At 36.3% G+C, this 26,896-nt stretch overlaps 1 protein-coding gene across 2 annotated transcripts in view; it reads right to left on the bottom strand.

Annotated features, from left to right (window-relative positions):
- STIM2 (stromal interaction molecule 2) overlaps positions 1-26,896 on the bottom strand; it is a 168,997-nt gene that overhangs the window by 87,523 nt on the left and 54,578 nt on the right. For both annotated transcript variants that reach the window (XM_033213936.1, XM_033213935.1), the window contains exon 2: positions 16,827-16,957. In XM_033213936.1, coding sequence (XP_033069827.1) covers positions 16,827-16,957 — 131 coding nt within the window. The remainder of the gene's footprint in view (positions 1-16,826; positions 16,958-26,896) is intronic.

Here is a 26,896-nt window from a genome sequence, read left to right as displayed (position 1 = left end):
GAGATTACTTTGGCTTGGAAGAAGAATGATAAAAGAAAATACGAAAAACAAGAAACAGAGAAAAGATTCCACTTGAACTAATCTTTAATCTTAAAAGATCGTTTGACAAGCAAGATGAAACAAGCGGAGACTGAGCGAAATCCTAAGGGAAATGCCTGTATACTCATGAGAATACAGGATGTGCACAAAAAGTTGTCTGTCAGTAGTTCACTTTGACTAAAGTAAAGAGCACGTGAAGAAGGTGCACAATAAATGATCATGGATAGAAAGGCAGAATATGACCAGACTGTAAAAGATCATGAATGTCAAACTAAGCAGCCCAAACCGTATTTGGAAGATTATGACAGCAGTTCTCAGAGCATGGTCCCTGGACCAGCAGTATCAGCATTGCCTGGGAATCTGTTAGAAACACAAATTCTTGGGTCTCATCCCAGACCTACGGAATCAGAAACTGTGAGGGTGGGCCCAGCCATCTGTGTTTTAACAAGTCCTCCTGGCAATTTTATTGAAAACTAAAATTTGAGACCACTAGACTATGGGGCTCTAATATAAATTTCTGAGTAGGGCAGAGAATAACAAAATATTATGTTCTAAAATGTTTTAACCAAGTAATAATGTCAAAACAGATTTACAAAAAGGAAAAGATAAGCAATGGCAAGACCAGTTAGAAATCAAATAATAATAATAAAACTCAACTCAGAGAGGCAGACAAAGCAGCAAACAAAGATGACGCTGGAGCACTGAGCCTGAGTTGTAGGTAAAATAGTGATATCACTAATAAAAATACCACCACACTTAAAGAGAAATAAGAATCAATGTTTTTAAGGAAGGCAGTGATTGGTCCAGCATGAGACTTTCTAAAAAGAAAAGCACAGAGAGAAAGCAATGTATTTCATTAGCACTTAGGACACTGAGTTGGAGATCTGCACAAGCCAAACATGAGAATGGAGTTGTGGACAGAAGAAAGAACTGAGTATTTACAGAAGTGATCATTAAAACCATGGGCCTGAATAAAGTGACCTAGGAAGTGAAAGAAAGAGGCCTAAAGACAAAAATCTTACCAAATACATACACTTACGGTGGAGGAAAAGTAAAAACAACTCAGAAATCAGAAAAGTAGGCAAGAGCAGGAAGAAGGAAAACCAAGCAGCTTCTTTTCAGTCCTATCCTCAACAATATTAAGACTCCAGTCAGACCGCATGATTCGCTACTGAGTAAATTAGCACTCGAGGGGCTTTAGTACTTTTTCCCTGTCCTGCCCCTACATCATGGCACGTGCTTCCCATCATGTAAACCCGTGAAAACTATTCCCATTTCACAAAGTCCATCTTAACGACCCTAGGCAGAGCTTTGTTTGATGCTCCCCAAACAGATGTGCATCACAAGAACACGCCACGATTCATGTGTATTCCTAGGATATCGTTTGCCATGACATGCCTTGTAGTATATACATATATGACATTATATACCCTACTAGACAGTAAACTCATGGGGCCTATGTTCAGTTTTTCAATCTGTCCCATATTTAGTACAGTGCTAAATATATCAACAAGAACTTCAAAACCTTACATGTGTTTTGTTTTTAACGAAGTAGTCAACAATGCCCTTAGGCCTATTTCCCAAGTCCTTCAGGGGGTCAAAGAAAAGAAAACAAAGGGAAAATGAGAACAAAACAAAAACCACACATAAAAATTTTCAAACATCCCCAATGAACACTTAAAAGAAATTTTAGGTACGGGTATGATATTAAAAAAATAATAAAGGTGAGTTAGCAAGGACTGACAATTAAAGTAAAAGGCTCTTAAATACTATCAATTGTTTGTAACATTTTTGGGATCCAGACAAAATATTCTTTAGTTTTAAAATGTTATATTTATCTGATTCAGCCCTTTACATCCAGTGAGGTGGATATTAACATTAACAGACCATCCAATATTAACAGAAACCCAGTTCAAGAATGTATGCAGAGAGCCTCTTTTTTAGCTTCCATGGCTCAAAACTGAATACAAGCTAAAAATTAAAAAATTTAAAAAAAAACGAAATTATGCCTAAACATGTCATGAAGAATGAACAATAGTTGAGACAGGTGGACTCTAATCCTAGCACTCTTTAGGTACACTATGTAACCTAAATAACTTAATCTCTCTAAGCCTCTGTCTCCTTATCTATAAGAGAGATAACACTTCTGTCCATCTCAAAAAAGTACTGCTGAAGAGAACGTGAGACAGCATAAATGTGAGGTTACCTGAGGATAAGAACTATTTACCTTACACCTCCCTGATATAGCTTAGCACTTTACCTTACGACAACCCAAACAGCTTTCTAGAGCAGAACTGTCTCCTGAGACTATGTGATCAGTGACTGCAGCAGTCAGTCCTTGGGGAACTTCCTGCAGGCTAAATGCTGGATACATAGGAAAACTTAGACTATTACATAAAATTCTTCAGATATGAAAACTTGGTTACCTTTGTTTCTGTGGTAAAAACACCAAAGATCTACTCTCCTAGCAAATTTCAGGTATATAATACAGTATTATTAACTACAGTAACTAGCTACACATTAGATCCCCAGAGCTTATCATCTTATAACTGAAAGTTTGTACCCTTTGACATGTGAGGTGATGAGACTGCAATAATAATCATTTCACGATGTATAAAGATATCAAATCACCACATCATACACCTTGAATATATACAATCTTTATTTGTCAAATATGCCTCAATAAAGCTGGGGACTTTTTTTTTTTTTTTTTAAAAAGAAAATTTGGGAAAACCAAGAAATATACTACTAAAAAAAAATTCTAAAAGTCAACATTATTTTAATATAAGAAAAGGTTTGGCTGGGCGCGGTGGCTCACGCCTGTAATCCCAGCACTTTGGGAGGCCGAGGCAGGCGAATCACGAGGTCAGGAGATTGAGACCATCCTGGCTAACACAGTGAAACCCCGTCTCTACTAAAAATACAAAAAATTAGCCAGGCATAGTGGTGTGTGCCTGTAGTCCCAGCTACTCGGGAGGCTGAGGCAGGAGAATGGCATGAACCCAGGAGGCGGACCTTGCAGTGAACCGAGATCGCGCCACCACAGTCCAGCCTGGGCAACAGAGCGAGACTCCATCTCAAAAAAAAAAAAAAGTTTACACTATTTATTTCTAGAGAATAAAAAGACAAAAAAAAATCACTTACCTGCAAAAAAGAAAAAGGAATGGAAAGTTGCTGAGTCTTTCTGTCATGTTAGTAGAAAACAAGCTGTACAATACAAAAAGACTCAGACTGATAAACCAAACTGAGGCAGAGCCAGGGTTTTTAGCAGTAGCACAAATCTTGGCACAAAACTTAGATCAATTTAATAACAACTTAGTGAGGGAGCAAGACAAAGATAAAGGTAAGTACAACTGAAGCGGGCTGATAAGCCACATGGCGAAGGTAATTATATGGCCCGTCTGCTTAGGACAGTCCTCGTTTACACCCTTTGGATGTAATTATTAATAACACTCTCTTTCACTCAGAAGAAAATGACAGTTTGGATAATAAATTATATGGCCATCCTATCTATAATAACAACAATACAAGACTAATAATGTTACAGTAAAGGCACAATTCATTTGTGAAATGGGAATAAATAGGTCTGTACTCAGCAAACATCTTTTAAGGTGAGATACTATGTGAAGTATCCTAAACTCGCAAAAAATATATTAAATCAACGCAATGCCATGCTGTGATGCTGAAAACGCTGAGAAGGAGTGGGGAGACAGCAGGACTGGCAGTACCATCAGGCTGGAATTGAAAAAGAGAAGTGCAGACACACTGACCTGTCATAATTCACACTCCTACTCCCACTGCTCTGCCCCCTTCCGGTCTGTAGCAATGTTTAATAGGAAACTCTTGTTGAGGTAAACTAAAAATTAGTGAAACAGAAATGAGAAATAATTTTTAATAAAAAATACATAATTACCATATGGTCTGACTAATGAAAGCAAAAAGAATTTGGGAAAGGGGCTAAAAGAGTCACTTGTTGAAGCAGGGGTTGTGGCAACTCGCAGTAAAACGCAAAAGGCACCAGGCACAGTGGCTTTTGCCTGTAATTCTAATACTATAAGAGGTTGAGGCGGGTGAATTGCTTGAGCCCAGAAGTTCTAGACCAGCCTGGGCAACACGCTGAAACCCCATCTCTACAAAAAATACAAAACTTAGCCAGGCATGGTGGCTCATGACTGTAGTCCCAGCTACTTGGAAGGCTGAGGTGGGAGGATGCCTGGAGCCCAGGAGGTCAAGGCTGTGGTGAGTCATGTTCACGCCCCTGCACTCCAGCCTGGGTAACAGAGTGAGACCCTGTCTCAAACAAAAAAGGCAAAAGGCACTGGGTTGAATGTTTCGATACTCCATGGTACTATAAAACGATTTCAGAAGTTTTTGGCTCTTCATACACAGATCATATACTACAGTCAGTTATTCTCAGTTTATAAGTAGGTTACATTTAAGAGTATGCATCCACTATGTGAAGCATATCTTTCCACAGAAACTATGTTATTGTGTTTAACTTCCTAGTTCACCACAAAATCCTATTTAATCTGTACATAACTGAACTATATACAACCAACGGTGTTTCTCAAATGTCCTATGACTAAGATAGCCTCAAGAAGAGGGAACCCCCTTTAATAAATCAGAACTCAAGCATAGAGATTACATAGTCTGGATGGTAAGAAATAGTAGGGTAAGAGCAAGTTCTTTGGTTTCTATTGTGGTTGCTTTGAGGGACAAGCAGATACATGACTAGAAACGCTCTGGGAGAATCAGCTCTTATCAAATGTCATAAACGAAAAGATATCTCAACAGCAGTTGGTAAATGAACTGGAAAAGCAAGAGACAGAGAAGAAACTCCAGTAAATAGTTACTGTAATTGTCAGGACATAAGGCCAAAGGTACTTAACTAAATAAACGCTGGGACCAGGTAGAAATTTCACAATTTAAGTAAAAAATATTCTAAGTATAATATAAAATCATGAGACATTTTCTTAAGATCTGTCTCAATAACTTGCACAATGATTCTTAACCATCTAGGTTACAGAACTGTCTTACTTTAAAAAGCAAAAGATCCTCCTCCACATGAAAAAGACAAATACAACGCTGCTTGTCAATGACTTCCTGTAAAACATACAAAGAAATTTTTAAGGTGGAACTTGGCAAAAGTAAAGTCACAAAATACAGGAGCTGAAAACAAGGTATCTTGCAAGAGCATCACAGTAGTATTTATATTTAAAAATACTGTGCCTGAGATTATAAAAAAAAATAAACTGCAAAAGTATGATGCAAAACAACTGTAAGATTTATCAAGGTACAAAGAATAAGTCATGAACCATATTTTCAAAGACCTAATCACAAAAAAATAAGATTTGTTACTGTGTACTCATAAAAAGTCAAGATAAAGAGCTTACTATCAGTGTCCTGAAGGTCTAGTGGTTCTCAAACTTCATCAGAATCACCCAGAGGACTTGTTAAAATGGATTGCTAGGTCCTATCCCCAAGCTGCTTGGATTCAGTAGGGTTTGCGTGGAGCTCCAGAATTTGCATTTCTCACAAGTTTTCATGTTAAGTTAATACTGCTTGTCAAGGGAGCATCAACTTGTTTATTCCTTAGAGCAATTTCTTGGAAATACATCAACTCCCTTTTCATCTACTTCTTTCCCTCCTTTCTCACTCTGTAAGCTAAATGAAAAGTATTAAGGTGGCCCTAACCTTTTTCTATTTAATATCTTGCTTCTAAAAGATGTATAGAGTGCCTATCTCATTTTGAATAATTTAAACTATAATTACATATAGGTAAACAAAGAAGAGGTAACCAAAATGACAAACAAGTATGTAATGCTCAGCACGCTTTGGTGAGCTGCTGAATATCAAAATACCGTATACATACCCTACAAGATGACTTCCAGCTACATCCAAGAATCTTTCTTCCAGAATCCTAATTAATAGTAGTGTCCAAAATCATTACTTCCTGGGTCTCTTCAGATATCCACACTCCAGATATAAATTAAATTTTAAAATAGAATTTGCAGTTGAAATACAAAGCCATAGTGGCAAACTTATAAGATACATATTTTTTTAAAGTTTAATCATGTCTTCCCTTATCAAAATGATTATCTACATTTTCTGCCTCACTCATTCTCTGCTTTTTTTTCCTAAACTAGTATAAATAAGTGAACTTTGTTCTGTTTTTTTTTGGAGATGGAATTTCGCTCTTGTTGCCCAAATTGGAGTGCAATGGCACAATCTCGGCTCACCACAACCTCCACCTCCCGGGTTCAAGCGATTCTTCTGCCTCAGCCTCCTGAATAGCTGGGACTGCAGGCACGCGCCAATATGCCCATCTAATTGCAGGCATGTGCCACCATGCCCATCTAATTTTGTATTTTGTGTAGAGACGGGGTTTCTCCATGTTGGTCAGGCCAATCTCGAACTCCCGACCTCAGGTGATCCACCCACCTTGGCCTCCCAAAGTGCTGGGACTGCAGGCATGAGCCACCGCGCCTGGCCTTGTTCTATTCTTATATTACCACTTCTTACAGGTATCACAAGTATCAGAGCTAATTTTAATCATAAAATGCACAGTGGACATCATTAAAAGATCAGTAACTAATGTGCTATATGATGAAGAAACCTGCAAAGAGTGACCATGAAAATTAGAGAAGAATAAAATAAATATTAACATTAGCAAGTGTCTCTAGAATTTGCTTTCTTGAGAAATTCTCACAATTGTCTGTTCTTATGAAAATGGAATGAAATCTGTGTGACTTATAACATGACATTGCTTTACAATTCATTAGTGCAACGGTCTCCAAATTTAGGTTGCCCACACCCAAAAAGGATGTATAATCTAACCCACTTGAGATTTCGAGAAAATATTAGAATTTACATTTACATTCAATTTTATCTCATTTTTTTAATTTATATTTTTGTGGGTATTTTTTTACTTTTTCTTTTTTTGAGATAGTCTCGCTCTGTTGCCCAGGCTGGAGTCCAGGTGCATAATCTTGGCTCACTGCAAACTCCACCTCCTGGGTTCAAGCGATTCTTCTGCTTCAGCCTCCCAGGTAGCTGGGATGACAGGCGCGTGCCACCACGCCCGGCTAATTTTTGTATTTTTAGTAGCGATGGGGTTTCACTAAGTTGGCCAGTGTGGTCTCAAACGCCTGACTTCAAGTGATCCTCTCCCCTCAGCCTCCCAAAGTACTGGGATTACAGGCGTGAGTCAACGCACCCAGCCATATTTTTGCGGGTATTTTAAAAACATGTAACATTAGTACAAGAGTTTGAATGTGTTCATATATAATATGTAATATATATGTATCTATACACACTAATTACATACAGCTATTTATTTTAAAACTGTATCAGGAAGCACATATTCAAAAACTTTTTTTCTTTTTTTTTTGAGATGAGGTCTCGTTATACTGCCCAAGCTAGTCTCAAACTCCTTAGCTCAAGTGATCTTCCTACCTTAGCCTCCTAAGTTGGCTGAGATTGCAAGTGTATGCTACCCACCTCTGCAAAACCTGAAGCATATAATAAAAAGAGTCTGGAAAAACATGATGATGATAATATAAAAACAGTTTGGAAAAATGTAACAGTAGAGCCACTTTTGACCTATAGAAAGTCATTTTCTTTTTTGCTGCTATCAGAAATGCTAACTGATTCAACAATGCCATTTGAAGGATTGTATTTGAACCACAGGTTTCTCCACATTTGCATCAAATCTACTAGGCATCCTTCACCTTTTCCTCAACTTGTAAATCTGTTCAGCAGAAGACTCACTTCTATACCTAAAATCCATAATTTTCTTCATCATAGAATAACTTTTCCGTTAACTTTCCCACTTCCCCTTAATATTTATTTACCTTTAAGTAAGACAAAATGTTTTCATAAGAACAGATATGAAAAAATGAAGAAATCCAGACACTAACTTTTTTGTTTTTGAGTTCTCAATAGCAGTTCTGTAGGCTAGAAGTGCTGGCCTATGACTTGTGTGCCCTCTGCAATAAGCGCTAATACATCCGGGGGTACAAAGACCTCTTACCTCAGATTCACTCTCCCACCAGCTCTTTTCTGTTTTCCATTGTTGCCTTACTTTCTTGATATCCACAGATCATATCAGCATTAATCTGATGCTTTCTCATGTCTTTTCTCACTTCTAGTCTCTTATGTACACATTGATTCTTTATTACTTCTCAGTTCTTTCAGGACAAGTCATTATGCGTTTTTTCCATTAAATGACCAGATGCCTTTGTTTATCTTTGCAAAGCCAACATCTAGCACACTGTCTGGCAGACAACAGGTGATCAATAAAAGACTGCTGAACCGAAGTTTGTTTCTTCAGCTCTTAATTATTTTTCTGTTGTTGACAAGTACTAAGCAGTTGCTGCTGCTGCTGCTTAGCTCCAGAGAATGCTCCTAACCTATGATCACCATGGGCTCTCCATTGTCACTTACAGGCCCAGGCCATTCCAAAAGTTTGATTTCCCAATATTCATTCATTAAACAAACATTTATTAGATGCTTATTAAGTACTCTTTAGACATTTATAGCCAAGATATACTGCCATGAAAAATTTAATAAATGCAAAACAAAAGCAATAAATTTAACAAACGATGTTCAATTTATCATTTGCTAAAATGACTTTATCTTTGATCAGATGCTAAAGTAAGTTTAGTGTCAGTACTGAGTTATGTTAAAGTCACTAAAAAATCTATGTGGTGTTATTTTGGTAGCAATTATCAATTTCCAGGAAAAACATTCAATTAAACAAAAACTGATCGACCACTTACATTATGCCAAACTTAAGAGGTAGTTTGTACTACAAAAGTTCCTTGTCAAACAGACGTAAGATTTACCATCCTTTTGAAGATTAATAATCTACATTAACACAGAGAAACAGCACTAGAAATCAGGAACATGGGTTCTGGAGTCTGCCTGGCTTCAAAACCCCAACTCTATCATTCACAAGCTGCTGACTATGGGCATATTGCCTAACCTACCAAACTGTTTCCTCATCTGCATATAAGATAATAAGAGTAGATTCTTAGCTAATAGGGTTATTATAAGGAGTCCATACCATTTTAAATACAAAAGTGCTTATACTATGGTACAACCAGTAAATGCTCAATAAATGTTATTTTAGTATATAAATTTATAAATTAAGTTTAAGAAGTCCTACAACACGAATCCAGTATTTCCCAATTTTGACCATGTAATCCATTTTCCTACAAAACACCCATTAACATTCTCTGCTACTTTAATTGTGTGCTGATTGTCATTATTTTCCAGAAAGAAAGTCTCTATTTTTATGGTATCAAGTTATATTAACTAAACAAATCATGAAATTATGAAAAGTTCAGTATAGAGGAAAGTACCTCAGTAACTGGAAGTTAACAGACAGCAAGACTTCTCTAGCACCTACCTACACCCTTCCCTTACCTTTGCCCTGCTTGTTCTTTCAGAAGAATGTCAAGTGATCCTTCAGTGAAACAAATTACACTGGTACATTTGTGCATGTAATTAGAGTCACCATTCACCACAAAGCTCTACTCAATAGATAACTTTTAATCAGACTTTAAAAGTCTACACATATCCCATTACAAAGATGAACACAATGGGTTTTATTGTGGGACATTTCCAAAACAAAGCCTTTTAAAGGAAATGTTGTAACTTTACTGCTTTTACACTCTATATTTCTATGGCTTGAGAATCTCCCATCAAATATTTCCAGTTAGCAAATTATCAAAACAAACTGTGGTAAGCAGTCTCTGAAATGGCTCCCAATGATCCCCACATCCTTGTATTTGTCTCTCCATGAGGGTTGGCTGGACCTAGTAACTCACTTCTCATGAGTAGAATACAGCAAAAGTGATGGGACGTCACTTCCAGCATTAGTCACAAAAAGATTATAACTTCCACATTACTGCCCCTTCTCTGTCTCTCAGAGCTCCCTCTCACTCTGAGCGAGTGAGACAATGGGCTGAGGGAACCCCACTGTCATGTTATAAGCTGCCTACAGAGAGACCTATATGGCAGAAAACTGGTATCTCCAACGGCCATTGAGGACCTGTGAGACTAACAGCTACACGAGCAGGTTTTTAAGTGGATCCTCTCCTAATCAGGCCTTGAGATGACACAACCCCAGCTGATACCTTAATTGCAGCCCAGTGAGAGACCCAGAGCCAGAAGACCCACCTAAGCTGCACTAAGATTTCTGACCCACCGAAACCATGAAATGAGAAATGTGTGTTGCTTTAAGCCACTAAGTTTTGGGGTCATTTGTTACACAGCAATAAACTAATACACAAGTTAAAAGTTAACCTTAGAAAACTTCAGCAAAAAATAGATGTATTTAATCTTTCGGACACAATACCCCACATAATTCAAAACACACTGTTCGATTTTAAAATGCATTGCCTTCTTTTTTGTCTAATCCTAATTTTGCCTGTTTTCTTAAGTGACTCTCCACTGATACATGTGTTGTTAACTAAGCTTTCCAAGAGGTATAAAAATTATGGCAAAGGTATTGTGAAGGGAGCATACGTAACATAAGGAATACTGAGATACTAGGTACAATGGACTTTTCAGATAAGTAGGTCTTAAAGTTGATTTTGTTTTATATATGTATATCAAACAAACTGATAAGAAAAAAAACCTCTAAAACTACCTATTCCAGGTGGTAAAATGAAAAAGAATAAATAAAAAGAAAGAAAAACTAGAAAAAGGAATGAAAAAAATGTTCATTCAAAGAAGAAGAGGGAAAAGTAAGAACAGAAAACAAAAATCATACACACTAGAATCTATGATTAAACTTTTCAGTCACAAAATGAGCAATAACAATGTGAACTCCACTGCCGTGCTCAGGGCATCAAAACCATTAATTTCTCTTATTTAAATTATTTGTTGATCAAATACCTAAACTTTCCAAAATTTCACTAAAATTGACAGAACGTGCAACCTTGAATGCAATCAACAATTCAATCTTAACAGGTCACAGATTCTGCACACATTGACATCTAACCTTTTTTATGCTGATCCAGAAGACGATGACCTAGAGAGCAAAAGTTTTATATCCTATTCCTGATCTGAAACACCCCAAGTACTCCAAATTCAGTTTTAACATAGCCCTGGAAAGTTATCAGACATTTATTCTCTTACTTGTCCAAGTACTGTACACATGATACCCTTTAAGTGTTACCCTCACTTTGCCTGCCACCCTATAGAACATGACAGCCCCCATCATCTCTAACTGATAATGATCCCCCTGCCACTGCTTACTTATTTTGCTTTGTCTCCTTGCCACAAGCCCTACCAGAATGTTTACTTAAAGGCACAGATTTTGTCTATCTTGTTCCTGATCTATTCCAAGCAACTATTTGAGTATCTGGTATAAAATAGGCCATCAGATATTAGCTCAATATTAAATAAATTATAGAAATAAACAATCTCTCATATGGCCAAAACGCAAAACAGAGGGTACTAAAGAGAAAAAAAAAAAATGTTTTTAACCAGAATTTTTCAAATGCTCAATACTTTTCTGAATTTTTTTTTTTTTAGAAAAGCAACATTTCAAAACAAAACAATCACAAGAAATTAAGTACTTTAAAATTTGGGCTAAAATCACAAGAAATTAAGTACTTTAAAATTTGGGTTAAGGTTTCCTATTAAACTTACAAAGTTTCCTAGTGAAGGCCAGTAAAGGTCCATAAAAGAATTATTGTTTATTTCTTTCAAAAAGACACTTTAACAAGAAACACAAATCAAAATGCACCTATATTGAACTGAAGGACTATAGTCCAAGAACTGCAGAATTAATAATTCATCCTTTAAAGCATACAAACACATCACACAGAGTCTAGATCAGTGCTGTCTAACAGAAATAAAATGTGAGCTACATACATAATTTTGTGTTCTAGAAGTTACATTGAGTAAAAACAAAGAAAGTAAATTTTAATATCATATTTCATATAACCCAATATGTCTCAAATATCTCCAATGGGTAATCAATATTTTCAAATTCGATATTTAATATTATTCTTCTCATATAAGACTTCAAAATTTCAGGTGTGTTTTATACTTTATAGCACACCTCAACTTCGAATGCTGAATAGCCAAATATGGCTAGTGGCTACCACACTGGACAGTGGATTTTTACATTCTTTTAGGTAATAGTAAAATATAAAGGCATGTTGTGTTTGCATTTAAACAGTAAGAGAAATACAGAAAGATATCTTCTCTTTTTAAATATTAAAATTCACCTCTCATATCAAAGAATTCTAAGCTCTATTTTTTAAACCTAAGTTTTACTTAGTTCTGACTTTTATTACAACATGCCAAAAACTCCGCTGAAATTTAAAAGACTCAATTAAGACTTCCACTGAAATATAAATTACACAGCCATGTATGCTTAATTTGTTTTGCAGAGTGGTAATAACACTCTGCACATGTGAATTTAATATCTGATAAAGGCTGGTGCATGCCTGTAATCCAAGCACTTTGGGAGGCCAAGGCAGGAAGATTGCTTGAGACCAGGCTTTTGAAACCAGCCTGAGCCACACAGCAAGACTCTCATCTCTACAAAAGTAAAAAAAAATTAAAAATTAAAGAAGTATATCTGATGAGGTAAAAAAGATTAAAATAACTTGTAATTCTAAGAATTATAATGCAATCAATTACAAATAGGCTGTGAAATATCTGCAAAAGCTTCCTTCATACCTTCTTTGTGTATATATTATGCGCAATTTTAACTGCTCTTTCCTTTGAAGGTATTTTTAATGATTCAGGAAATGTGGATTTCTGCTATTTTTCATATTTAAATATTTTTATAATTGTGGTGTGTTATAATTTGAATGTTTTTCCCCTCCAAAACTCATATTGAAATTTGCCATTGTGGCAGTGTTAGGAAGTAACAGGTAATAGGGAGGTTTTGGGAGGTAATAGGGCCATAAGGGCTCAACCCTCAGGAGAGGAATTAATGCCCTTATAAAAGGGCAAGGTAGACACCTTTTGCCTCTTGGCCCTTCTGCTTCCACACCGTAAAGAGAAAACAGTCTTCCCTCCAGGGAACGCAGCATTCAAGGAGTCATCTTGAAATCAGAATCACCAAACCTGCCAGCACCTTGATGTTGGACTTCCCAACTTCCACAACTGTGAGTCAATACATCTCTGTTCACTACAAATTACCCAATCTATAGTACCCTGCTATAGCAGCACCAAATATAGTAATATATAATTTATTTACATATTTATCATAGATTTTATAATTACATAATATATATTTATATAATATTTTATTATATTAATACTATGTTAATATACAATGTATATAATGAGAAACATATTTGGTCTTTGTCCTAGGTTCCAGGCACAGAGATCCTAAAATCCTGGAAATTTCCTGACAGGTGAGTCTTTTGTTATTCACTACTGCCCCTATCCACCAACCTGAGTTTATGCTAACAAAGTGATTTAGGATGGGGCCCTAAATACCTTCAGGTTAAAGCTGGTTACTAGAAAGACCAAGTAATTAGCGGGTTGTAACTTTAAGTCCCACCCACTGACCTTCAGGAAAACTGAGCTCTACAAAAACTCTGTTACAAGATTCAGGATTCCAAGAGCTTCCAGGCTGGTGAGCATATCAAGGTGTTGGGAGGGTGGAATGAAGACATGGAAGCTCTGAGCGCACAGCCCCCATACCCTGTCCTATGCATTTCTTCTATTCGGATGTTCCTGAGTTGTATACTTTATAATAAACCAGTAAAGTGTTTTCCTGAGTTCTGTGAGCCATTTTAGCAAGTCATTGAAACTGAAGAGGCTCAGTTTTTGGGTTAAAACCTAAAACTGCACAGAGTATTCATCTACTTAACACTGTATACTCTCAGAGTTGACATGGAATTTGTTTGACAAAGCTAATCCTGTCATATTGTAAATGACTAAGAAAATGTACAAAATAATTTGAGAAAATCTCTTTGGTTTAGAGAATAAATTACCTCTATAAATAAAGGTAATTTATAAATAAAGGTAATTGGCCGGGCGCGGTGGCTCAAGCCTGTAATCCCAGCACTTTGGGAGGCCGAGACGGGCGGATCACGAGGTCAGGAGATCGAGACCATCCTAGCTAACACCATGAAATCCCGTCTCTACTAAAAAAAAAAAAAAAAAAAAAAATACAAAATAAATAAATAAATAAATAAAGGTAATTTACCTCTATAAATTATCTCTATTTTATAAAAATATAAAGAGAGAAAATGAGTAATGATAATGATGTTGAGAGAATGAATTATCCACTCAATATAATAAAACAGCCCACAATAAATGACAACTAGTTTACGTTGTTTTCCAGTAACGGTAAAACTCTTAATAATCCATCAATTTTATCTCACTCACTCTTCCTTATGTCCAACAGAATATACACTTCAAATACTTTTTAAGTTGGAAGCTATGTAAGATAGAATTATATAGTCTGTGGTTCTAGAAACAAATAAATTGGTCTACTTCAAACCAAAAGTAATGATTTTGGTATCACTGGTACTGACTAAGCTCTAATCAGAATGATTTTAATCACAATAAATAGCAGAAATCAACTGATGCAGAGACATTAAATATAAGACTGAAGATTTAATATCTGATCTAATAAGCAATTAGAAATCACTATGTTTCTTAGCTATCATGCTCTCAACGTGATAATCATGACGGATTAGAAAGGAGAAACTTAGAGACAGTAATCTAGACACAAGAAAATAAACAGCTAGATTAGAACAGAACAAGCAAATAACTAGAATAGATAAGAGGTAGTGGGGAAAGGAAGAAGAAGGAACATATTTTAAGAACACAAGAGCTTAATTTACAACAGGGGTTGGCAAACTACAGCATGCAGGCCAAATATGGCTGCCTGTTTTTGCAAATAAAGTTTTACTGGAAAACAGCCATGCCCATTAGTTCTTGTACTGTCTATGGCTGCTTCACACTATAATGGCAGAGTTGAATAGTTACAACAGCAACTACATGGTCCACTACAGCTAAATAATTTGCCACCTGGCCTATATTCGTTTCCATTCATTATAGGACTGCCATAATAAAGTACCATAAATTGGATGGCTTACAACAATAGAAATTTATTCTCTTACAGATCTGCAGGTTAGAAAGAAGTTCAAAATCAAAGTGTCCACAGAATCATGCCCTCTCAAAGGCTCTAGGGGAGAATCTGTTCCATGCCTTTCTCTTAGCTTTGGTGTCGGCAGCAATCCTTAGCATTCCTTGATGTGCAGTCGTATAAAGCTAATCTCTGCCTCCGCTGTCACAGGGTCATTTTCTCTCCTGTTCTGTGGCTCCACATGGTGTTCTCCTCTCTTAGCAGAACACCAGTCATATCGAATTAAGGGCCCACCCAACTCCGGTATGACTTTATCTTAACTACATCTGCAATGACCCTATTTCTAAATAAGGTCACATTCTGAGGTGCTGGGGTTTAGGACTTCAACATATGTTTTTAGAGAACACATTTCAACCCATATTTTGGTCCTTTACAGAAAAAGTCTGCCAACAACTACTTTAGAAAAAGAATCGAGAAATAGGTCCAGAGGTGCAACTGAACAACGAGAGATTAAAATAGCAAAACTGGGATTTTGTTTTACACATACTAAGTTTAAAGCAACAGTAAGAGTCCTCTAAAAACATCAGGCAGAAAGCAAAAGGTCAGGCATCTGGACTGGCTTAGAGATAGAGGAATCGGGGCAACCTGAAAATGGATGGTCATTCTCAGACAAACGTTTTGTATAGCAAGCCAAGAGAATGTCTCCGTTAAATAACAATGTTACTAGAGACTGTCACTGTTACATCACGAGATAATAATGTAGAAAATAATGTAATTTAGTATTATATAATCTGAAAAAGAAGCAATTCAACAGCGACAAATCCAACAAAGGGACTGAAGAGGCCTGAAAAACGACCAGGGGATTTGGTTAGCATGAGACAACACTCAAAGAAGACAACTTTTAGGGAGAAACTAAGGCAGAAACCAGACCAGTAGGGGAAATGGGAATGCTGAAAAACTGAAGACAGTAGGTACAGTAAATTAGCACGTTGGTGGTCTCCAATGAATCACATTTCCTGGTTATCTACATCTTTGTAGAATATTCTTCCACATAGACTCTGACTTAGCCAAATGACTTGTTTTGGCCAATATATTAGCAACCATTGGCAAGCAGAGGCAGGATAAACACTTACACATGGGAACTTGCCTTCTTAGACACTAGCTGCCATGCTGTAATAAAGTCTGGGCTAGGCTCCTGAATGATGACAGGTAACATAGAAAGAGATTATGCAGAATAAGAGGCTGTCTTAGATATTCTAGCCCCAACAGAGCTTCCAAGAGAATGCAATTTCCATAGTGACCTCAGCCCATATCTAAGGGAACAGAAAAACTGCCCAGCTGGGCCCAGTGATCCCACAGAATCAGGAGAAATAATAACCTGTTGTCATTTTAAGCCACTACATTTGGAGTGGTTTGTAAAGCAACAATAGACAAAATACAGTCAGAATAGGATACATGTTTGAGAAATACAATAACATGAGACTGAAAATTTTTATAAAACTGGGTAGACTTATATCCAAATGGGGAGAAAAACAGAAAAATCATGTAAATGTTTATAAAGGGTAAAATTAACACATAAAAAGGAAAACTAAAGATGTTGAAGAAGAACGCAATGAGCCACATGAGGAAAGAGAAAACTGAAGACTAGAAACAGAAATGCAGTCATTCTGTTCTAAGACAATAGCAGGGAAAACATTTTTCCACCTACTTCATCACTTTCCTCTACTTCAATTCCACCATCTTTGTCATCATCCATTTGTTTATGTATTGTTTGAAGAGCTTCCAGACTAAATCTGTCTTCTTCTGTAAAGCATGGTGGACTCAGTGACATGCAAGGATCTGAAAGAGAACAAAGGGCAATTACTAACTTGCCATGCCAAAACAAAGGCTATAGTTAGAGAGTATAATTTAAAAGAAAACCAACAGAACTAAACTTCAGACTAAGTTCAACTAAGAGACTTCAAAACGTCTAGCAGAATATTCTTCACATCAAAAGTATAATATATGAACACAACTGACTAAAAATAAATAATCCAATTTAATTAACATTAGGCAACTACAACCAGGAGTTATGCCAGTACTAACTTCAGGTTATCTAAAATCTCTACGTCTTTAACCATTTCTTCTTATCCAACCTGAATATTTACTAATGATTTACTAATCATTCCCCCCACCAAAAAAACAGATGTTCTCCCTCCATTAAAAAAACAAGAAACACTAAAAATCACAGAATATAAAGTGCTATTTTTGCACAATCCAGTTTAATCAAAATGAGTCCTAGAAAATATCACCAATAAAAAAGGAATGGAAATGTAGGATAGTCACATGACCCTTTTGTTTTCATTTTTCTATTTAAGATAATCTAAGAGTCTACCCATATAGCTTTTTTCAAAATACATACATTCCTAGGTTCAACTACAACAACAACAAACAAATGAAAAAGACTAACCAGATTTTTAAAAATCTTGTTCTTCATGTTATCTTTAATACACACTTACTGGTCAACCCTTTCCCTATGGAGTATATGTGAATCCTCACATTCGGGTTGTCAAAAATTAAGTTGGAAAGCATGAAACATTTTTCAATGGCTTAAAATCAGACTGCTGGAAATTACTTCCTGTGCACATAACTAGCAAACAACCTATATACCAAAATGGTCAAGTATTGCCAAAGCTTGACTCACACCCAATCTGGCTGACTGGTGGACTGACAAAATTCTAGGAACTTACTTCTCTTCTACTAAGTCACTACAATAATATTCCTTTAAAATGTCATCAGAACCACATATATTTCCAGAAGTAGTACGGCCTTAAAGGTGAAAGTGGTCAGCATAAGAGAGGGGTTAGCCACAGCTTAGTTATCTCATCAGTAGTTAGTCTATCATCTGGCCTTACTATCAATTACCTGTCATCAGTTAATTGTGGACAAATCACTTGTCCTTGTGTCTTAGTTGCCTCATCCCTAAAATAAAGCAAGTAGAGATGCTTACTAAGATCTATTGCAGCTACAAGGACCTAAGAATATCTAATTCTGTGCTTAGGCGGAAAAAAGCTGGGAGAAGAGAAGCCAATATTTGAGGCCCACAGATAATTTTATTTTCTAAGAAAAAAATATTCAAACTGACATTACCTAACATGTTCCAATTACAGCTGAAAAAAATATTTTGGTGATTTAACATTTTTAATAGTTTTAATTTAAAATCTAATTTTAATTTCTTTAGTCTTGGAAGGGAAGTAAATAGAAGAGAAAGGAAACTATAAAAGTAGGAAAAGTAATTATAAGTTCTGTGTGATATATGAATATGTGTACATACAAATATTTAAAACGCCAGTTAAGATTTGCTAAAATTCAAGAACTTCGAGGCATAATGGTCAATTATGATCCCTAATTCACAAAACAATCAAGACCCTGCTGTGTCCATAAGTTTGAATTTATTTGCAATTATTTAAAAGATGCAAAATAGAAGATAAGATCTCAGGTACCAAAACGACATATAGTGTAAAGATCTGTATATAATATGTAATTGCCTCCAGCAGACCTATTTTTTACATATAATCTGCTAAAGAAAAAAAAAAAAAGTGAAGGTGTTCACTGCAACTGGTACATAAGGAAAGGGCCAGCATCTCTTACTCTGATTAAATAGGTTACTGTTGTGAAAGTCTCCAACAGGAGTCAACAGTGAGGACTGTATAACCATAGGAAGCTTTAAGAAAAATTAGGAGCAACATGACTTGAAAAAGTCATATGAAAATAAAATTGGTAATTATTTACTCAAATAGGCATATTTCATAAACACTAATCTACTAAAATACTCTCTCTCAAGTCTACTTCAAGATGTTAATACTTCTCCATGAAGTCTTTCATAAACACTATTTCCTAGTGATCACTTCCTTCTCTGCACTCCATTCAATCCACTCAACAACTATCTAATGAGCACCTACCACATGTCAGGCACCAGAAATAGCACGGTGAACAAAACAGACAAAAATCTTCACAAAACGTATATTTTACTGGGGACTATGAACCTAACAAGATAAATAAGTAAAAGGTATAGGCATGTTAGTAGTGATAAACATTTAAGGAGAAAATGAAAAGCAGATATGAAATGTTAAGGGATTTGAAATTTTCCATTATATCTTCATTTTCTAATCATTCTACCTAACTCCTCACTTAATGCTGTACTTGATTAAGCTTTAATTGCCTTATGTGTCATTTTTGTCCATACAACTAAGATTATGAACAGGGCAGGGACCATGTTTCTCCACTTCTCACATAATACCCATTTTAGCTGAACATATTTTAAGCCTCCGATAAATTCTGTTACTTCATTTATTAACTAAATCACAAACTTCTAGGCTTCTATCCTGTGCAAGGCATTAGGAATTAAAGAGATAAGAGAGTATCCATACTCAAAAAAGCTCACAGTTTAGTGAGAAGGAAGACATGTAGACTCCTACAATATATTATGTTAGGTAAAAGTTTTCTAGAGGTAAACTTGAAGAATTTTAAATCATCTGTAGTTGATGACCTTGAGAAGAGAGAACAGCACGCCTAGAAGCAGCATCATACGTTCAGTGACATAAAAGAAAAAAAAACATAAAACATTCAGAAAAATGTAAGTGGTTTAACATGTCTGTAGTACAGAGATACCAACACACAGAAAACAAGATCAGGTAGAGATGCTAAAAGGCCAGATCTCCAAAAGCTCTGTTTTTCATACTAGGATATTTGGATTTTTTTCCTAAAAATACTGAGAAGCTATTAATGGATTTCAAGGAGGGGAATAACACAATCAGATTCATTTAAAATCTGGTAACTCTGGTGACAAGGGAATGGGATGATGGCAATTCACCAGATCGCTCTGGTGACAGTGGAATAGGATGGTAGCAAGACTGAGAGACACAGCTGACAGTCAGCCTGGCAGCACTCAATAGACCATGCCTCTAAGGAACAGAAACGGTAGATGATGAGACCACTCTAGGGTTTGGTGTTTTGCCAAGTTGGAGCAGCAGAGGAAAGACAGGAGTTGAAGTTATGGCAACAGTGATCCATAACTTCACATGAAATTTTATTTCCTTTAAAGTATGACTCAAGGCTATTACAAATCTAATTTAGAATAGCTGTGAATTCTGAACTCTATTACCTGTTCTAATGTCTCTTTTCATTTTTAGTTATTTACCTTCTAGGTTAATTCAGCACATGTGATCAGTTTAACTCAAATTAGCTGGCCTATATTTATTTTAAAATATTCAACTTGCCAAAAAAGGTTTGTGCCTAAAATTATAATGGTTTCAAAGGCAACTGCTACTAATACTGTTCCCCTTTGCTTATATTTTAGATACTTTATTTAGCTACCCCAAATGCCCCAGTGCACATCAGGTACTCCATACTAGTACATCTTCCTCATCTAAACAGAATTCACTCACTAATTTAAACATGATATGGAATGCCTATAATATGTCAGGCTCTGTGGTTGGTGCTGGGCACACAAGGCAACAACTAAGACAAATGTTCTCCCCTCAGTGCCCTCACCTTGTGTTAAATGCAACATGGTGTGATATAGCTTTTGAGTATTATATGCTAATATATTATATTGTTAGCAGCCCTTTGCGCTGAGGGAAAAGGAACCAGTTGCAACAGAATGAGACCTAACCCAAGTCAGTTATCAACACCATTATTAAATTCCACCTTGTTTTCCTATAACTAGAGCCAAATGCTCAGTATGGTTCTACAGAAATAAAGTAAAATGAATTAAAGTTATTTCACCCATTAAGAAATATATACTACAGGCTGGGCACAGTGGCTCAGGCCTGTAATCCCAGCAATTTGGGAAGCTGAGGCAGGTGGATCACCTGAGATCAGGAGTTCGTGACCAGCCTGGACAACATGGCGAAACCCCGTCTCTACGAAAAATACAAAAATTAGCCGGGCATAGTGGCACGCTCCTGTAGTCCCAGCTACTTGGGAGGCTGAGGCAGAAGAATTGCTTGAACTTCGGGAGGCAGAGGTTGCAGTCAGCCAAGATCATGCCACTGCACTCCATCCTTGGTAACAGAGTGAGACTCCATCTCAAAAAAATATATAAATAAAAAATAAAGAAGGAAGAAAATTATCTACTACATTCTAGAAATCAATACTATTTTATCTTCATAATTTATTCCCTGCAACCCTGTATGGGGCAGATAATATCTCTATTTTCCAGATGAGGAAATAAGACTCATAAGTAACTTGCTGAAGATCACACTACTAGAAACAACAACTGGAATTCTAAGTATTCACAACCCCAAATCCATGTCCAAGTGTCAGTATAACGAACATAAATGGGTCAGTGTCACCAGCATCAGAGAATTAAGTATCGCTATCACAGATATTGCCAGGACTTGGCTGAAGAGCTGACTGCACCAAGAAGCATAAATGTGCCCCATGGAAGGAGATCATGAGACACTTGTGGAATAATGCTCACAATCTAGAATACATATCTATACGTCCTGCCTTGCTTTTCCTTTAGATAATCTATCTCCACTTCAATTCACACTCCCCTTGAACAAACCATTATATTAAGTATATTATATTGTATCATAACTTTTGTATCATAACATAAACTTAACTATTGTATCATAACATAAACTTGATTGAGAACATGCATTGTATTAATTTTTTATTCTCAGTATCTACCACAGTGACATATTTGTCGAATGGTTTAAGTATATGTAAATAGGGAACTGAACAATGAGATCACTTGGACTGGGGAAGGGGAACATCACACACTGGGGCCTATCATGGGGAGGGGGGAGGAGGGAGGGATTGCATTGGGGAGTTATACATGATATAAATGATGAATTGATGGGTGCTGACGAGTTGATGGGTGCAGCACACCAACATGGCCTAAGTATACATATGTAACAAACCTGCACGTTATGCACATGTACCCTAGAACTTAAAGTATAATAAAAAATAAAAAAATAAAAAAAAATTTAAAAAAAGTATATGTAAATATTAGAAGTTAAATGAATTAGCTTCTAAATACAATTCATTTATGTAGCAAACATCTAAATGGCAGAGTCTAGGGTACCTTTTGTGTACCCAGGCAAAAATAAATGAAATTAAAGACGGCAGATGCAATGACAGATATACAAATACACAATGGTGGCAAAACTAAGGGAATAGTCACATCTACATGCACAGCAAGAAAGGCTTCAAAGAGAAAGTGACATTTACGTTGATTCTTGAAAGATGTGCAAGTGTTCTCTAGGAAGACAGGTATAGGCAAGAACATAAGTTAATGATTATTATATAACAAAAGTTATAGTGATAACTATCAATATGGAGCATCATTGTACTTATATTGAATAAAATATACATATATAAAATTAAGTGCTATACATTTCACTTTCCCTACAAAGTAGGCATTATTCCCATCTAATTAGATAATTAACAGAAAAAGTATAAGCGAAGGCCAGATTATGGAGGGATCTACAGATTATCCTAAGGGAGAAAAAAATGTTAATAAATTATTCACTGAAAGCCCTAACTTGCAGTTTCCTCCACGTGCAAAGCTCTTTCTCCCAGATATATCCATGGTTGGTTAACTCCTTTCATTCCAACTTAAATGATCCTCCTCAGAGGCCATCTTATTTCCCTATCTAAGATAGCCTTCTCCTTCGCTCTTTCTACTTGTTCTTCTTAATAGCACTTTACCACAGGACAGTATATGAGCTGATTCATTTGCTAACTAACTCTCCCACCATAATGCAACCATGAGATCACAGGCTTTGTTCTGATCATTCCTCTTTGCCCAGTGCCTACACCAGCATTGGCACACAGTAAGTGCTCAAAATACATTTGTTTACTAAATTACTTACCTAACTGGACTTTCAATATAAATATATCTGTTTACTAAATTACTTACCTAATTGGATTTCCAAAATGTTTGAAAGAAAAAAACTTTTCAAGAAATAATTTGGCTGATTAGAAAAGCAGGATGGAGAAATTAACAAAACTCATCTTTTAACACTGAATTTAAACCTAAGTAGTTAGTAGAAATCTAATAACATTACTATTCTGCTTAAAACTATTCAGAACTCCCCAGGCCTAAAGTAAATTCTATTCACTGTCAAATATTATTGTTTAAATACTTACTGAACAAAATATGCAACATACCATGCAAAAATAACCAAGGGGAAACTTTAAAATATTTAAGACAGTCAGTCCTTAAGGCTCTTATACTCTAGTAACAAAGTGAAAACTCCATGAAGTCAAAAATAAAACCTGTTTTATTGATTACTATACAATATTCTAATGTATAGTTACTATATATAGTATAATACTATATTACTATATACAATTACTACTGTTATACATCTTATATGTAAATTACTATTGTATGTTACCAAATCTAATACATAATTTGCCTGACTTTTACATGTAAGCAATTGCATTTTCAGTGACCTTATGAAACTGAATTTTGGTAATTGGGAGTAGAAAAAGGGAAAACAAGAATAAACACAAACAGGAAATAAGATGAGCTCTGGAACCCACAATAATCACAGACTGGCTAGCAGGCTAGTTCTCAACTGAGAGTGGTAAGGCCTCCTCCCTGCTCACTCACCCACTCTCAGCTGCTACTGGTGGTCAATGGCGGGGGTGTTGTGGAGGGCAAGAACACTGAGTTAACTGCCATGCCCAAGCCTGACAAGTCCCACACAACAAAGAACTGTCTTCTGCTATACCAACAGTACTCCCCAATGGAAAGAAGAAACACTGGCAAAAGACAGGTGGAGCAGCAATCAAAGGTGAATGTGTCAGTTTCATTTTTAATCTACAGCATATGTTTGCTACCAAAGAATGCCTATCACAACAGTCTAGGCAGGAAGTAATAAACTACAGAAATGATAGTGGCGATAGAAGGAAAAGATCATACTGAAGTGAGAACTAAATATGTTAAGAGAAAACAGACAAATATGACTGGCATTTCAGGCCTAAAAGTCATCCTAGATAAAATAAAGGTACATTTTCACCTATCTGGCTGAGCCTCACCAAACACAGAAATACAAATTGCATCAAATGCTATTCTCTCTGCCTTCACTAGAGGAACAAATATGCCATATTCTATACTTTGTCATCATAGTCGATATATGGGGGGAATACAGTTCAGAAACTTAAAAAAGTAAGAGCTTAAGAAAGAAATCAAGCTGAAAAAAGTGAAGTCTTCAGAGCTAGGTTCCCTCCTGAAATATTATTTAAGTCGGCAAATTTCACGCAGAAAAGAACAACTAAGAAGGGGAGCCAGGTGACTCAATTACAAACCAAGGACTGCAGCCTGCTAACAGTGTTTAACAGCACATGTTGCCAAGAACTTGGCTTACCACGCTGGCAGCTATTTAATGAATCTCATGATTAGGATTTTCTTAATTACTACCGGTAAGAGAACTTTTTAAATAAGTATTGCTTGTATTTAGTACTTCCACTAATCACTCATGCATTTATCAAATCAAATACTTCAGTACTTCTAATATTCAATATGAGTATTTTCAGAGTAAATTCTCTAGAAAATTCTCAGGTGTCATTTTTCAATATACCAAAGACCTGATTCAAACTCAAAAGGAGAGTGAATAATGTCTTCCTTCTCTTCTGATACCCTCTCTAGGGCAAAGTCTATTTCAAATTCCTAGTATTCCCTTATATTTCCAGTATCTAGCATACTACAAACACCTAGCACATAACAGGATTAATGGTTATTTCTCCAAAAAAAGTAATGCATAAATAATAAAAGTTGCTGCATATTTTTTAAGAGAAAAATGAGTTTCAGCCTTTTATACGTTACCTGTTACATGATGATAGGCATTCAAAAAATACTAACATTTATTGAGAGCATATATTACATGCCAGAACAACAAATGAGAAAGGGAAAGTTGTAACTGGATTAGGTATACTAAATGCTATACCAGGAATGCTATAAAAATGCAGGCAAAGGACTCTACATAATCTCTGATACCTATTCAAACTTCTGAAAAGTTCAACAATTAAAGGAGAAAGACCTTACCAACAGAAGGCTGAGAAACCATTGCAGATGTTCTATAATTATGGCTTAAGTACTATTCTGAACAGAAAATACAGACCTTCGGTGAAAATGCCTTCTGACTGATGGCTGCCTCTTAGAACTCTGAATCTCTGTAATCACTCACTTTGCATAAAAAGTACCTGCTAATTTACCTGGACGCTAGCAAAAACAGTTTCCCCTGATTGTTAGCTAAAAGTTCCCCTAAATAATTGCTAACTTCATCTATACCTTTCAAATGTTTTATTTCATTTATTTTATTTTATTTTTATTTATTTATTTATTTTGAAACAGTCTCACACTGCCACCCGGGCTGGAGTGTAGTGGCACGATTCCGGCTCATTGCAACCTCCACCTCCTGGGTTCAAGAGATTCTCCTGCCTCAGCCTCCTGAGTACCTGGGACTAGAGGCACCCACCACCACGCCCGGCTCATTTTTGTATTTTTAGTGAAGACAAGGTTTCACCATGTTGGCCAGGCTGGTCTCAAACTCCTGACCTCAGGTGATCGGCCCACCTCGGCCTCTCAAAGTGCTGGGATTACAGGCGAGAGTCACTGCATCCAGCCCCAAATGTTTTAAATAGACTATCATACAAAACTCAATTCCTTAGGTCCCTTCCCACTTTCCAGAGACATTTAAAAAGTTATCATATTCTGATTATTTCATTCCTACATATTTCCCCTTCTGTACCCCACCACGCCACCACCAAGCAACTTAAATTCCTGCTAATCTCAGAGCCTTTCTAAAAGTGGGAACCAGAAGGCAATGCCTCTGCCTCAACAGCTGTCTTATTAATATGCAATTCATTTACTAACGCACTCCTCTATCCAAAAAGTATCTACACTTACATTCATGGTTAACCAATATGTTCCTTCGGTGTATCTAAATAAACCAGTAGGTGTATTCATACAGCTGTATTTATCTCTATATTCACTGACAGCTATCTAATTATTTTTATTTTAGTTTAGTTTGTTTTTTTGTTTTTGGTTTTTGTTTGTTTGTTTGTTTTTTGAAACAGAGTCTCACTCCACCACCCAGGCCGGAGTGCAGGGGCATGATCTCAGCTTACTGCAACCTCTGCCTCTGGGGTTCAGGCAATTCTCCTGCCACAGCCTCCCAAGTAACTGGAATTACAGGCGCTCACCAACGTGCTCAGATAATTTTTGTATTTTTAGTAGAGATGGGATTTCACCAAGTTTGGCTACGCTGGCCTTGAACTCCTGACCACAAGTGATCCACTCAAAGTGCTGGAATTACAAGTGTGAGCCACCAAGCCCAGCCAGACAGTTTTCTAATTTTCTCCACTGTTTTATACTATAAATTCCTAGAAAACAATAATGTTTCTACATGTAACATTGTAGTATCTGTCATATCTTAGAAAATAGTTGACTAGGTGCAAAAAAAAGAAAGTAAACAGGTGCATGCAAATTTCTTGACTCCTGGTTTCCAGGGATACTACTGAAAATTTAATGAAAAATATCTTAAGCAAAAGATTTGGGTGCGCACATATATAGAATCGCAGAAGGAATTCCCAACTTCTCTCCAAAGATCAGAAAAATCTCATTGACTTACACAAGTGAAACCAAAGTGACCAAAATAATCAAGAACCAGGATTCCAAGCAGCACTGGCCCTTTTGAGACCCTATCTCATGCTACTAACATTTTCATTAACAATGTTATAAGCACAGAGAAGTGAAAGAGCTTTGCCTATTTGTATTTA

The sequence above is a fragment of the Trachypithecus francoisi genome, unplaced genomic scaffold, assembly GCF_009764315.1.
Source record: "Trachypithecus francoisi isolate TF-2019V2 unplaced genomic scaffold, Tfra_2.0 Lachesis_group1, whole genome shotgun sequence".
In the NCBI taxonomy this organism is placed as follows: domain Eukaryota; kingdom Metazoa; phylum Chordata; class Mammalia; order Primates; family Cercopithecidae; genus Trachypithecus; species Trachypithecus francoisi.
Note: the sequence above shows the minus strand (reverse complement) of the source record. Positions and strands in the feature narration are given on the sequence as shown.